This window comes from Triturus cristatus, chromosome 1_2 (genome assembly GCF_964204655.1).
Source record: "Triturus cristatus chromosome 1_2, aTriCri1.1, whole genome shotgun sequence".
In the NCBI taxonomy this organism is placed as follows: Eukaryota; Metazoa; Chordata; class Amphibia; order Caudata; family Salamandridae; genus Triturus; species Triturus cristatus.
This window is the reverse complement of record NC_140580.1, coordinates 576421282-576436800: the sequence shown is the minus strand read 5'-3', so window position 1 is coordinate 576436800 and position 15519 is coordinate 576421282. Positions and strand designations below refer to the sequence as shown.

The window sequence follows — 15519 nt, the reverse complement described above, 5'->3', positions numbered from 1 at the left end:
GCCTTGCCTGTCGCGGGTACTTGGGCCTCCCACACGAGTGAGGCACCATTTTTATTGGGAGACCCGGGGGAACGCTGGGTGGTAGGAAATTTGTGTCAGCCCGGTGATGCCACAACTTTCCCACACAAAAATGTGTGAAAAAAGTTATTTTTTCAGCTAAATTTGAGGTTTGCAGGGCATTCTGGGTAATGAAACGTTGGGGGATCCACGCAAGCCATACCTCCCTGGAATCCCCCGGGTGTCTAGTTTTCAGAAATGTGTGCGTTTGGTAGGTTTCCCTAGGTGGCCGCCGAGCACCGGGCCAAAAACCCAAGTGACCCCCCTTGCAAAACCAGGTTGTTTTGAGATAGGCAATTTTCATGTCGCCTCACTACGTTGTGGGCCCTTGCCTGTCACGGGTACTTGGGCCTCCCACACGAGTGAGGCACCGTTTTTATCGGGAGACCCGGGGGAACGCTGGGTGGTAGGAAATTTGTGTCAGCCCGGTGATGCCACAACTTTCCCACACAAAAATGTGTGAAAAAAGTGATTTTTTTCAGCTAAATTTGAGGTTTGCAGGGCATTCTGGGTAATGAAACGTTGGGGGATCCATGCAAGCCATACCTCCCTGGAATCCCCCAGGTGTCTAGTTTTCAGAAATGTGTGGGTTTGGTAGGTTTCCCTAGGTGGCCGCCGAGCACCGGGTCAAAAACCCAAGTGACCCCCCTTGCAAAACCAGGTCGTTTTGAGATAGGCAATTTTCATGTCGCCTCACTACGTTGTGGGCCCTTGCCTGTCGCGGGTACTTAGGCCTCCCACACGAGTGAGGCACCGTTTTTATCGGGAGACCCGGGGAACGCTGGGTGGTAGGAAATTTGTGTCAGCCCGGTGATGCCACAACTTTCCCACACAAAAATTTGTGAAAAAGGTGATTTTTTACAGCTAAATTTGAGGTTTGTAGGGCATTCTGGGTAAGGAAACGTTGGAGGATCCACGGAAGCCATACCTCCCTGGAATCCCCCGGGTGTCTAGTTTTCAGAAATGTGTGTGTTTGGTAGGTTTCCCTAGATAGCCGCCAAGCCCGGTGCCAAAAACTCATGGGACCCCCTTTGCAAAACCAGGTTGTTTTGTGATAGGTAATTTTGATGTCTCCTCAATTGGTTTTGGGCCCTTGCCTGACGCGGGCACTAGGCCTACCCACGCAAGTGAGGTACCATTTTTCTCGGAAAACTTTGGGGAACGCGGGGTGGGTGGAATTTTGTGGACCCACGCAGATTCCAGAACTTTCCACCACAGAAATGTGAGGAAAATTTGTTATTTTGGACACATTTTTAGGTTTGCCATGGATTCTGAGTAACAGAACCTGGTGAGAGCCAGTCAAGTCACCCCATCCTGGATTGCCCTCGGTGTCTAGTTTTAAAAAATGTACAGGTTTGCTAGGTTTGCCTACGTGCCAACTGCGCTAGGGCCCAAAATCCACAGGTATGCACATTGCTGAAAAAAAGCCGGAGCCCCGTGGGCTTTCTGCTGCCCTGGGGGGGAATCTGGGAAGGGGGTTTCATCCCGATATGCCCCTAAAGGGGTAGAAAGACCGTGGCTATTTTTTGTGGGGGTGGGGGCATTGGTATGACCATTTTGGGCAGCCCCCACCCCCACGCATAAAAAAAGCCTGCGTACTGGCTGGCGCCTAGTGGGCTTTCTGCCCTCCCAGGGGGCAGATCAGGGGCCGCTGCCGCCAACTACCCTCCCAGGGGGGCGGAAAGACTGGAGTTTCTCTGGGGGTGGGGTGAGGGTATTGTCATGCCCATTTTGGGGAACCCCTACACTAATAAACCAAAAAAATCCATGGTTTCTAGTGGGCTTTCTGGGGGGCCAGATTGGGGGCTACAGCTCCCATCTGCCTCCTGGGGGCAGAAAGACTGTCATTTTTTGGGGGGGGGGGGGGAGGACATTGGCGTGCCCGTTTCAGGCAGCCCACACCCTAAAAACAATTGCGCAAAAAAAATACCTGGTGGATAGTGGGCTTTCTGCCCCTCTGGGGGGGACAGATTGGGGGCTACTGCCCCATCTGCCCAAAAGGCTGTAATGGTGGCGGGGGTGGGGGTATTGGCGTGCCCGTTTCCGGCAGCCTCCACCCTACATACAATCCATCACCCTAAAGAAAATTGCGCTAAACAAATCCCTGGCGTCAAGTGGGCTTTCCGCCCCCCCCCCCCCTCCCGAAGGGGCAGATTAGGGGCCAATGCCCCATCTGCCCCCCAGGGGGGGTAGAAAGGCTGTAATGATGGCGGGTGGGTGGGGGCATTGGCGTGCCCGTTGCGGGCAGCCCCCACCCTAAAAAAAAACTAATCCCTGGTATTTAGTGGGCTTTCTGCCCCCGAAGGGGCAGGTTAGGGGCCAATGTCCCATCTGCCCCCCCCGGGGGGCAGAAAGGCTGTAGTAATTGGGGGGTGGGGTGGGGGCATGGGCCTGCCCGTCTTGGGCAGCCCCCACCTCCATTTTTTTCTTTTTTTTTATTCCCTGGTGTCTAGTGGGTTTTTTGCCCCCCCGGGGGGGGCAGATTGGGGGCCGATGCCCCATCTGCCCCCCAGGAGGGGGAAGGCAGAAAGGCTGTAATGGTGGCGGGTGGGTGGGGGCATTGGCGTGCCCATTGCGGGCAGCCCCCACCCTAAAAAAAAACTAAAAACGAATCCCTGGTATTTAGTAGGCTTTCGGCCCCCCCCCCGAAGGGGCAGATTAGGGGCCAATGTCCCATCTGCCCCCCGGGAGGGCAGAAAGGCTGTAGTAATTGGGGGGTGGGGTGGGGGCATGGGCCTGCCCGTTTTGGGCAGCCCCCACCTCTATTTATTTTTATTTTTTTTATTCCCTGGTGTCTAGTGGGCTTTTTGCCCCCCCCCCCCCCCGGGGGGGGCAGATTTGGGGCCGATGCCCCACATGCCCCCCAGGGGGAGCAGAAAGGCTGTAATGGTGGCGGGTGGGTTGGGGCATTGGCGAAACACAATCACTTCAGTTTCACCTCAAGGCATACTCCATTTAGGACAATTATTCTCATCTTCACCCAACAGCACCTCAGACAATCAGGATGTTGTCAGCATGTCCGGGCTTATGGCTTAGTGTCTTTTCCTGGTATGCGACACCAGGTTATACATGAAGCTTCTTCATTAAAGTCTGGTTTATCAGTGCTGCCAGAAGTCTAAGGAATTGATACAACAGGATTCTGACAAGCCTGACAGCTATTCTACAGTTAATAGGATGATTATGTTTAAAGAGAAACCTGCAAAGAGGCTCCTTCTCACAGACAACACCACCATCATGTATTATCAGAACGAACAAACAAAGCAAAACGAGATCAAGAGTCCTTTTTGCTCGCTGGCACTTAAACTACTGCCATCTGATCCCTCCAGATGATTGTGTGGTAATCTTGAAAGAAGCCAAATGTCCCTCCACAAGATCTTCGTATACATTCAGCTTGAAGTTTTTCTGCCTCTGGGATATTGAGAAGCAGCTTGTCAGAAATAAATAGTACTACATTGCCTGGCTAAATGATGGCTACAATTTTTGTCTCTTAAACTACATTTGGCTGCCATTACCTCTTACTGTAAGCATTCTATTGAGATGTTTTTTCACATGATTTAAGATTTTATAGAAGAATTGAACAAAGCCATTTCAAAGTTAATGAGTCCTCCCTTTGAACCCATGCACAAGATAGATTTTCAAAACGTTACTTGGAAAAATGCTTTTCTTTTGCTCAAATAATTTACTTTTTTAGTGTGAATGAGCTCCTAGCTTTAGGTACTTACACAGTCTTTCATTGTAATAAGATCTCTCCTTCCTGAAGTCATATCTGATTTCCATTTAGCTTGAACATTTTATTTTCAGGCTTTTTGCATGAATCCTTCCTCCCTGATAGATTGTTTGTAAAAAAAGATATGCGTTACTACTTAGAAAGCATCAAAGAAATCGCTTCGGGTGATTTACCCCCCTTCCCTTGTCCCCCCATCCCCTCCCCTATCGACCTCTCTTTAGGCACTCATCACAGAGGGGGAACCTTCCTGCAATGCAGGGCCTGCCCTACACAAAGGCTCGGGTCAACTCGGACTGTTTTGCCGACAAGGGTGGACGGGAGCAGATAGGCTCCAGCATGCCAAGAGTGTCTGAGCTCCATGCTGGGCTCTCTTTTTTTCTTGTCCCCTCACACCACCAGCCTTTTCTACGTGGAGCATGAGCGCCCCTCTGGTGTGATTGAGCGAGTCCCGGAGAGTCTATTGGACTCTATGCTGGGGGATACGGTTAAGAGGCAGGCTGAGACATTTGCTCCAAACACTTCCCTTCCACCCATCAGGAGCGACGTACAAATGGCCATGCGCCCTGTGTCTCACTTTCACCCGTGAGGAAGATGTACCACCGACCACCCATCCCGCAGAATGCGATGTCCTCCAGGAAACCTTGGCGACAGCTACGTTTTACACATTTTGTCCCACATGACAGAGCCTCATCCACCACCTCGGGGGCCACCAGAACACACAATGGACTTTATCCTAAAGGAAATCACAGCAGTAGGGCACAGACTAGAGTTAATGTACGCAAACAATTCGGACCTCATGGCGGAAACAAAATCCCTCTAGGTGGACATAACCAGCTTTCGCGACAAGGTGCAGAGGCTGGACCAATGCCTAAAAGCACTAGGCATGAGGTTCGACCATATCACCGACAGGGACCTTGAACTCTGGTGTATACGAAATAAGATTATTGACCTAGAAGACAGGAGCTGCAGGTACAACATGCCATACCGAAAAGGTGGAGGGAACCAACGCCCACAGCTTTCTCTGGGATCTCCTCCCTCGCTTTACAGGACTTGATTTCTCTCCATCACTGGAGATCCAGAGAGCCCACCAGATTCGCCTGCAAAGATCAACCAGGATGGACAGAGTGAGACCCATCATAGCCTGTTTTCTCTGCCACAAACTGGTGCACCACATACAGCAGAACAGGCACATGATCCATATGACTATGAAGGCCACAAGATCCACAGCTTACTTCTCCAGGGGAACGAATGACAAACTGAAGGCATTCTTATTCCTCAGACTTCAGCTGCCGCATGGAACATTAAGTATGTGGATAATGATGATAGAAAGTTTAAAGACTTTTAAGACCCAGAGGATCTTACACTCTTTCCTAGGTGGCCTTCAGGACCCGAAAATGGAGATATCCCCCAACACCTTAACTACGGCCACATCGCCCACTGCTTTGTCCTCCTCCGGGATGAAGGGCCTGCCTCACTGAGGGGTAATGCATCAGAACAAGCTGACCCGAAAAGGACATAGCGATCAGTACTGTGTTGGAACTCACGCAGGACAGAGGATGTGATAAATCCCACCCACTGCTGAAGACTGGGCCGACCACAGACTGACTTACAGCTGGACTGTTCTATTATACTTCCAGTGCCTGAAATTGACAGTCACCTGGTTGTCTGATTATTGTTCTCTGATAATGTTCTTGATATTCATCAATGGCTTGGCGGATAGCTGCACCCTCTTATTTTATTATGTCAATTTACAAATGATCTAATAAAATGGTACAATATTGCAGAACAAATTGTTCTTTTCTCCACCTCCCCACTACGCCATTGGTAGGGTCTGGCATCCATCGTCTCATGCCTGTAGTCTCATACTGAGACTCCATCCCCAGGCTGAAGGCCATCTTTCTGCTGCGCTACGGCCCCCCACTGCGTATCAGAAGCCAGGCATCACTCCCTGGGATCCCTTGTCTACTCTGCACTTCCACTATGAGCTTTCTGCTGACACCCTTGATAATGACCAAGACCGACAACGCCAATATCCTTCCTTACCCTCAATGGCTGGCTTTCTTCCCTTCCCTCCTCACACACACACTGCCATCATCCTCTCCTGTGGTGGGGCCCCTTCACCGCACAGCGAACCGGAGTTGTTAACTCCATTGTCATATTGCTTCTCCCTTGGTGAGAAATTCCCATGACTCCTATTACACCCGTAACAGGATACATAGTGTGCACCCAAGCCGGTAGCCCCTGTGTGCTTCTCATACCTAGCAGCAGCCACAGGTCTACACGTGCTGACAAAAGTTTCTGACTGGTTCCAGACATCGGATTCATTTGACAAACTTTGTTTTTTCTACTTCATTCTCCCTCACCCACCCCCCGGTACACCACATGCACGATCCTCTGTCCCTCACCCAATCCTTCCCACCACCACATCCAGTTTGCAGGAGGAATCTCTGGCTTTGAATTGGGTGATCATCTGTCCTCCCAGCCCTCTCCCTATCGCTCTTCGCATCACTCTGCCTTCTTCCTTCTGGAGACAGCCCAAAGCAGACAGAGAATCTGGGACCTTTCCCTACCTCCTGCAACCCCCCCCCCCAAATTGCCTTCTCCTCCTACACCAAAAGTGTTTCATGGAATGTGAGCGGCCTCACTCTCTAAAACGCAAGAAAGCACTCACATATCTTATTTCTAAATGCGCTGACAGGAAACCCATCTCCTGTGTACTGTGGCAGAGAGACTCCAGCGTGATTGGCTGGGTAAGGTTATCCACAGCAGTCGCCCTCTGCCACTTAAGGACTGGACCACAGTGTCCTGGAATTGCTCAAATTACTCCAATGCACAGTGCTTAGGACTTGGATCAACCTGGAGGGGCGATATGTGTTTGCCAAGTAGTGAATCGGGGGTAGGGTGCTTTGCATTGGCTCGATCTATGCACTGCCTGGCCCAAACCGTCAGTTCTTTCTACAGCGGTATCTCCTGCTGATTAAGGTAAGTGCCACTTGTTTGCACATGGGGGGGTGACTGGAATCTGGTGCGAGACACATTACTAGATCGCACGTCCCTATCATTGCTTTTAACAATGCAAACCGGGCCTCATGAGCGACATCCTGGCAGACCATGGCATTCTTGATGTTTGGCGTCTCCTCCCTCCTTCGGACATGGAAAATACCTATATTTTGCCAGTGCATGGCACCAAACGAGGCTGGATTACTTTCTTGCATCACACCCATTGGTCACCTTGATATGTGACAGCCTGCTATTCGAGGGGACGCTCCAGGACCATCCTCCGATTCACCTATCAGATGGCATGAGACTTGCGACACCAATTTGTAAACTTTGGTGCCTCAACCTCTCCCACTAAAAACAATCCTATGTTACCACCTACCTTGAACACAACAACGGTTCAGTAGCCTCAGTCCAAACATTATGGGTGGCTGCCAAAGCGACCATTATAGGGCAACTGATGAGAGATTCTGCAGTACTCAATAGGCAAAGGGTGGAACAGCAGTGTATCTTATAAGGAGCCATAGCTGATCTAAAACACCAATACACAGCCTGTTCTTACATTATAATCAGATGTCGCTTGGGAAGGCTTGCATGGATCTCAACATCCTCCTTACTTCCAAGGCGGAATATGCCCTGCAGATATTGAAATTCCACCACTACGAACAGGGCTAGAAGTCAGGTAGGCTCCTCGTGGCGCAGTTAAGACCAAGTCAGCCACCCACAAGATATTGCAAACCTGTTGGCAGAATACTATTGGGTCCTTTATACCCCGAAGTGGACATGTGGCCCAGCATGTATGGATGCTTTTTTCACCAAAATCCCTTTGCCCGGCCTCAGTGAGACAGGTAGGGAGATTCTCCAGGGTGAAATCACCAAAGAGGAGGTAGCTCAAGTTATGTCCAACTTCCCATATCATAAGGCCCCTGAGGAGGACCGCTTCCCTGCTAATAATTCACAAATGGATGAGGGCAGAGGTGGTTGGCTCCCTATACAACGCCTTCAAGGAGGCTGAACAAATGGGTACCCTCTGACCTCTCTCCAACTAGGCTCTTATCACATTTTCCACAAACCGGGGAAGGAACCTCTCTTTTGCAGCAGTTATGACCCATTTGCCTCCTAAACGGGAACATCAAGATACTGGCCAGGATCTTAGTGGCCCATCTTAAATGGGTCATTCCCTCTCTTGTCCACAGTACCTTCCCACCCCCCAAGTGGTTGTCATATCTCGACAATCTTCCAGAAATCAGCTCCTTACACTGACCCACACCCTGTGGTTGGCCGAAGATCTGAAAGAGAAATCATTGACGCTGAGTAGGCCTTTGACGCAGTTCAATGGGGCTACTCTTTGCGACTACATAAATCTGGTCCTGGGGACGACTTCATTGCCAAAGTCTGCTGACTCTACAATTCCCCCTCGGCACAGGTCAATGGTAGAGGCTTTCTCTCTGACCCCTTCTCAGTTTGTAGGGGGATGAGACAGGGGTGTCCGCTGTCACCCATGCTTTTCCTCCTGGCAATGAAACCTTTGGCTGTGGCGCTGCACCTATCGGAAGGGATCATAGGCATCCCCACTCCAGGGGGTGGGGTGTCCGTAGACAATATATCTCTATGCGGATTACATTCTTCTCACGCTCTCCACGCTTCACACTTCCCTCTCGACACTGCTGGATATTATCTCTGTCTTTGCGGCGATCATGGGATGCATGTTCAATTGGGGGAAAGGTGAGTTCTTCCTGCTCTAGAGAATGACGACCAGAGCAGCCATAAGCATATCTATTGTTTAATGGACAGTGTCCTGCCTCAAGTATCTAGGAATATAGGTCAATCAGGGTTTGGAGAACATGGTCAGGGAGAAAATTGAACCGCTCCCGGAGAGGGCAAGATTGGATTATGACAAGTGGTCACAGTTAAACCTGTCACTATGGGGTAGGATGCAGGCAGTGAAATAGGTGACATTCCAATGCTTCACTAAATGCTGGGTATGCTTCCAGTGTTGACGTCCCTTCTAAAAATATTATGGTCAGTCGATAAGGTAATCAAGAATTTCATCTGTGGAGTGAAAAAACCCTGCCTGGCCATTGGAAAAACTCATTGCTCACAGACCCTGTGGAGGTTTTGGGCTGCCCTCCGCCGAACACTAATGCACCTCCCTACAGCTGGCACAGCTTGCTGATATGCAGCCCCATGCTCCAGACCCTCCACTAAGGGTCGCGATCAAGAACAGCATAATGGAAAGCCTGCCAGGGCTACAATCCTTGTGCAAATACAGTACTCCCACCCTTGGACACGAGAACCCCATGATACAGGCCATGAACAAGACTTGGACAAGAGCCCACAGGTTCCTGTCGGTGGACGCCAACGTTCATAAGGCGCTAGTATGATGCAACACCAGCATCCGCATTGAAGGGAAAATGCTTAACGAGAACCTTTGGAGTGACGCGGATATACTCTTCCCTTATCATGTAATAGCTTAGCGGGCTCCTAAATCCTTTGAGGCACTCCACGCGAAATTCCGTCTGCCCCTCCACCCGTGATGGAAATATATACAGCTATAACACTGGCTCACTCGCAGACTGGACTCTCAACCCTGGGCTGTCCCGTCATCTCCGGTGCTTACCTATCTTAACATCTGGGGGCAACTCAAGGATGTGATGTCAGGCCTCTATAAACACCTGATCGCACAGCTATACTCCCAACTGCAGTTAGAGAAACTGCATCAAATGCCAAGAGAGACTTAAGCTGGATTATGAGGCAGAGGACTGGACCGGGCAACTGGACAGCCTGAACTGCGGTACGAAAAAAGCAAGCAGGAAGTTCTGCACCTTTAAAATGTTACATGAATGGCACTGGACCCCTACGAAACCTAAGGTGGTTGAAGTTGCTGAATCACGCTAATTGCTGGCGTTGCAGACATGCACAATGCGACATCATGCACATTCTCCTTGACTGCCCCCAGCATCCAAGCCCCATGGGAAGAGATGGGATACACACTGAGTAGAACAATAGCGATCCCTACCTCAATGCCATCCTATTTGTTCCTACTCCATGACATGGCTGATGCCCCCTCACTGTCACATCACGAGCTGTGATTGCTCAACACGGCGCTGACATCAGCCAAGCTTAACATCCTTAAGCACTGGCACTCTCCACACGTACCCACTTATGAGGAATGGCTCATAGAGACGTACAAAACGGCCTCCAATGAAAAAATTATCTATAGCCTGCAGGATAAGACCGAGATTTTTCTCTACACGTGGCTGCCCTTCCTGCAAGGCGTCCTTGAAATCACCATTGATTACATGGCAGCAACAGCCTGAGCCATCTTCCCCCACCCCACTCCTAGCACAGCCAACAATGCAGCAACAACACTATCTCGCTGGTGGATAGTGTGTTCAACCCCAGATTGTCCTGCACCACTACCCGGTCCTCCACTTCCTAGTCCACCCCTCCCTCCGCACACCTTGTCCTTCCCCTCTTCTTTTCTCTCTTGGACTCCCTCCTTTTCCTTGCCTTTCTTTGTACCTTTTTTGGGGGCGGAGACCAGACCCGACTTGCTCCTTTTTGTCACTTACCTCTCATCTGGTATCCATGAGATATGTTACACCGACCGACATGTGCTGTAACATGCGCTACTCATACCAATTTGTGTCATTGAGGTATCATGGAATTGTAATAACTGTTTCCTGTGTTGAAATCGTCAATAAACAATTACAACACAAAAATATATTTTTTTTAAATACCCAAACTAAGCAGCTCTTCACTCAGACATATAGAGGCATTCAGACAGTGTTTGTATTTTCTAAGCAGTTCATGACAAAATGGATAGTCTCTTGAATCATAATTTCCTCCGAAAAAGCCAATTGACTTTTACTGATTTGATTCACGGTCCACTCTACTTGAGGAAAAGCAGCCACCACTGCTCTGAATAGGATTGCCCCTATTCCTAACATTGTCTTAAACTATTAGGAGATTGGCCCATGCATTTGTTAAGCATTATTGCATATACTCCAGGTCAGATTCTCATGTGGCTGTGCTTTCTTACATAATCAGTTAGTGTAATGATTATTTTTGAGCTTCTGTTTTTCCATGCTTCTGAACCTGGATTAAGCTTGCTGTTCTATTCTACCGTTGTGTGGTGAGAGGCAGGCACAGAAAGTTTGCAGAAAGCAGCCCATTGGAGATAATTGTCATCATAATAAACAAGTCCGCATTAACTCTTAACACTAAGCTACTACACTTTTATTAACTTTTATTAACAATGATTTGGAATGGGGTCTTGCTTTAGCCTTTCCCAGTTAGCCTTTAAAAAATAGAAATTTCTGGTTTCCAGCTACTCACGAGTGACAGCTTTCAGAATTCTGAAAGCGCTGGGATATGTTTTTATGCTATCATACGTTCCCATTTTTGCTTTTTCATTTAAAAACACACAGTGTCAGTGCTATTTCTATTAATATGTACTAGAATATGTCTGCTGTGGCTGACTGGACAATGTTTTATGTATGTTTTTTAAAGACTTAACATGTTGTCTCCAGACATCATTTCTGGCAAAACATAGCTTCCAATTTGAAAACATGATTATTTAAAAAATATATTCTGGGATCCCGCACATGCACAAAGAAATTATTCCTTTTATGAATTTAATTGTCTGTGATGGAGAATAAATAAAAATGAATTTGTGAGGGAAGGGGGTTTGTGAACAAACTTCTTTGATAAGTGTACAAAAACAAAATCATTTCCATAGAGCCCTGAATCAGTTCAGCTGGATATACAACTGAGAGGTCAGTTAACCCTTATTTGAATATACTGTTGAGAGTCATTGTATTGGGTAGTTACCCAACATGCAGTATTGCCTAAGGTCTACGGCTAAAAGGCGTTTGTTTCAGGACTTTAGGAGTACCTGTTTGTTTTGGGGACTACCGTTCAACAAAACTCATTTCATGGATATTCAGTTTACCAGAATGCACAACATACTCTTGTATTTTGGCAACAACATACTTCGGTTTTTGAAGGAAATAGCAAACTTGCAAGCATTTGAAACCCAAAAAAGTGATAAACTAGCTATCTTGACTATAGCTCCCTTAACTCTTATTCCCTTACACCTTTCACTAACTGGTCATTTGAGTCACATGTATGTAGTTTGAATAGTATGACCTTTTTAGCCATCTAAACTACTGTATGGTAGCCAATCCTCTGAATTTCGAACTGTTTTTTTCCAACATCGGACTTGGATAAACGTCAGTCATCAGATTCTGGTCTCTTCGTACTGTTGTTGCAATTTCATTACTTGCCATCGTTCCCAAACACCTAAGCATTTGTGCTTCTTCTGCATTTTTCTACTTTGTTAGTGCTTTGACCGGAGGTTCCTTAACATTGCAGGTGTATTCTGTAAATGAGTATGATCAAAGTACTGTATTATCTCTTGCACCACAGTTTTTTTTTGTTTGAATAAATTAAATCTTAATCATTTCCATACTTGACTTGCAGCGGATCCATTCTGGCATCATTGGACACCTTCAAGAAAATGTGGGTTTCAAAGAAGGAATATGAAGAAGATGGAGCGCGAGCAATTCACAGGAAAACATTTTAACTTGACCCTTCCTGGAGTCCGCTCCTATTTAAAAGCTCGCTTTTCAAAGTTCGAGTGTGCAGTATGGAAGGAGGTGACTGTATGTGTGTGTGCGCTCCAGCATGCCAAAAAATGCCAGAAAGCAAAGTCAAAGAAATGGCTTCAAAAGGATTTGCAGAGGAAAGGAGAGAGACACTGGTGGAATCATCCCATTTCTATTCCTCCTTTTTATTTTTAATAGGTCGAGTTGTGCTGAAAGGAAAGAAAATTGCCTCTCATAAGGGCTGTTAAAGAAAAAAATGCTAACACTTGAATATTTTAAGTAACCAACAGTCATGAAAGAAAGTTGTGGCTGACGTGGGAAACAACTTTTAATGGGTCCACAACGCTTGAATTTTACCGTTAGACTAGTAGCATAGGATGTCGTTTTTGTGTGCGATGTTACAAGTACGGGCAGCTTTTCTTTTTTGCACATAGAAATTATATTAACACATTTTTGGTTTAAGTGACACTACTAACCTCACTGGCCTGACATGTAGGCTCCTTTAACTGAAAAGATGGAAGGCCTTCGCTATTACAAGATCTTTCATCTCCTTTTAAAATTACTTTTTTCAGTAGGAAAAAAACAAAACAGTATTCCAAGTTTTAGGCCATGTAAATGCTAGCCTCTTACCCCCCCTTTGCTTAGCACTTCAGGCATAAATGACGAGCACTGTTTTAGTTATGAACTTTAAACAAGTTCTGTCGATCGTTTAGCAATGGTGGGTCTTTGCTACTGCTGCATTGAGAGTGTGAGGAGTTGTGAGTACGCTGGGTGTAACAATTTTAATTATATACTTGCGTTCTTGCAATATATATTTTTTGTAACAGTAAAGCGTAACATTTTTAAAGTGCAAATCTTTTGGGTCCACCGTTTATCTGTAAAACCATAAGTCAAACATATTTTCTAAGTGTATTTTGAAGAATTCTTGACTTCGAAGATGATGAACACAAGCTTGGTCATTGCGGAGGTCAGTTTGGTGAGATATGAATCATTTATAGAGTACTCCGGCATGTTGTTTTTCATTCATTTAAGAAAATGTTTGTGTTTTAAATGTTTGTTTGAACCAGGCTATGATGTATCCTCCTCTTTCCTGCTTATTCTATTTATCACTTTTATTGACACCCTAACAGGTTTTTTGACTTTAATAAGGTCTTAGAGTGGTGCCTTCCATTTAAACTGCTGTCCCACAGCACTAGTAGGATCATGTATGGTCTTACAACAGCGGATGGCTTTATTTTATAGGCAGTAGGAGGACTTTTTCTTTTCTACATAATCCTATTACAGTCAATATTAGTTGTAGTTACTAGAAAGTGATGTTGTTCGTTTCATGTCAAAGCCACTGACTGATTACAATGTTTGATCCTTTTAATAAGGTTAAATCCAGCGTGCTTCAACTAGGCTCAAACCTTGCTATCCCAGTAAAAACGCAAACTCTACTGGTCAGTTTTTAAGGAGGATTGTAAACTTCTCCTGCATGTCTTTTAATGATCACTTGGCCACATTTTAATCTGTTTTTTAATGATTTATTTCATTGATAATATTCATTGCTAATGCAAAAATATTGACAGGAAAAGTTTTAGGTGTGTCAATAAGAAATACCTATATCCGTCACCTCTTTGTATGTGTGTGCTTACGAATATATATGATGGGAATTAATTCAACAATTTTACTAGTTAATGCTAGAGGCAAACTTCTGGTTGCTGCCAGTATGGACACCCTACTTAAAAGGCAAAAAGGATATCTTCTCTAATGTCCCACAACATTGTTCTTTTTGATGTTTACTCTCCTTAATTGTTTGCACAATCCATATTAAATGGAACAGTGTTACCTTTGTTATTTATTTAAATGTTAGGGAATGACTCACTAATTTAGATGACTTTAGAGAATACACAGAACTTTACCTGTAATTTGTGCATGTTTGCATTTTATAACTGGTTTTGTTGTTCCAATGCCAAAACAATGTTTACAGCACATTTTATTTTTCGTGCACCATCAAATTTTGAGTTTCTGTATCCGTTATTTTCTGGTAAACAAGTGCACTCTGCATGAAAATTACAGGATCGAAGTAGGATTATTTTAAAATTAAGTGACAATGTCATTACCACTGGCAGTTATAAATTGTAAAATGTTTTAACAATCTACTTGTGGCTTTATTTAGCATTGTGTGAAGTCTTCATTGGCCCTGATGATGTCTCTTTTATGCAGCTAGTCAGAACGCGTAGAATATCTTACCTGGTGTGACTGGGATTGCCAGGTGCTATTCCCAAACTGTTCAATTCATGACTCTGCTTTTGAGAACCAAATATTTTGCATGGATTTATCAAGTTTGTCATTTTCATACTGAATTCCATTGTGCTTAGTAATCGCTTTATAGCTGCAGATATGTTAAAGGTTCAAAATAGTTTGACAAGAATAAAATGTCTGTCATGTTGAACAATACAACTGACAATTTTAGAAACAGTCCACATTGTTTTGTCGTTTTAAGTTGGCATTTTAATGTGTAATTTGAATTTGAAAGCCTTTCTGTTATTATATTAACATCAAATATCTAGAATATGTATGTTTGCATCTCAAATGCTGTCACGGTTTACTAGGCACCATCTCTATTCATTTTATGAGTCTGCTAGGAAAATTGCATTGTATTCCTCGGAGAAAAATGCAGATAAATAACAGTTAGAATCATTGGGTATCTCAGTGTTTAGTACTCTCAACCCATTGCTGCATCATAGCCGCAAATAATGACGATTCCACCCATATAGATGGACAACTCACCTTAAAAGAACAACATACTTCTATATTTGTGTGTGTTTTTATCTCTAGCCTCTTTATTCCTTCTTGCATCTACGAACATGTTTGCTACTTGAAACCTTCAGGATTCCACAGTAGTTTTGGCAGACTGACTCTACGAGGATAGATTGCTTTTACGATATCGTATTTGGAGCGAAAATAAGGAAGAAGTCCACTAACAGGTACTACTATTGGCTCCTCCTCTCTACTTTTCAAGTATACTTTTCACTAGAGCTGCACCCTGGATAGGAAATGCATGTAAAACCCGAAAGGTAAAGACATACAAAAATATGATGTACAAAAAGGAAGATTTGTCACAACTGAGGTAGCAGAAACTAC

General features: G+C 45.6%; 1 protein-coding gene across 1 annotated transcript in view; it reads left to right on the top strand.

Annotated features, from left to right (window-relative positions):
* The window catches only part of ACTR1A (actin related protein 1A), a 249474-nt gene extending 234621 nt beyond the window's left edge, over positions 1-14853 (top strand). The window contains exon 11 of the mRNA XM_085606531.1: positions 12269-14853. Within this exon, the coding sequence (XP_085462657.1) occupies positions 12269-12371 (103 nt within the window). The 3' untranslated portion in view covers positions 12372-14853. The remainder of the gene's footprint in view (positions 1-12268) is intronic.
* Positions 14854-15519: the final 666 nt, after the last annotated feature.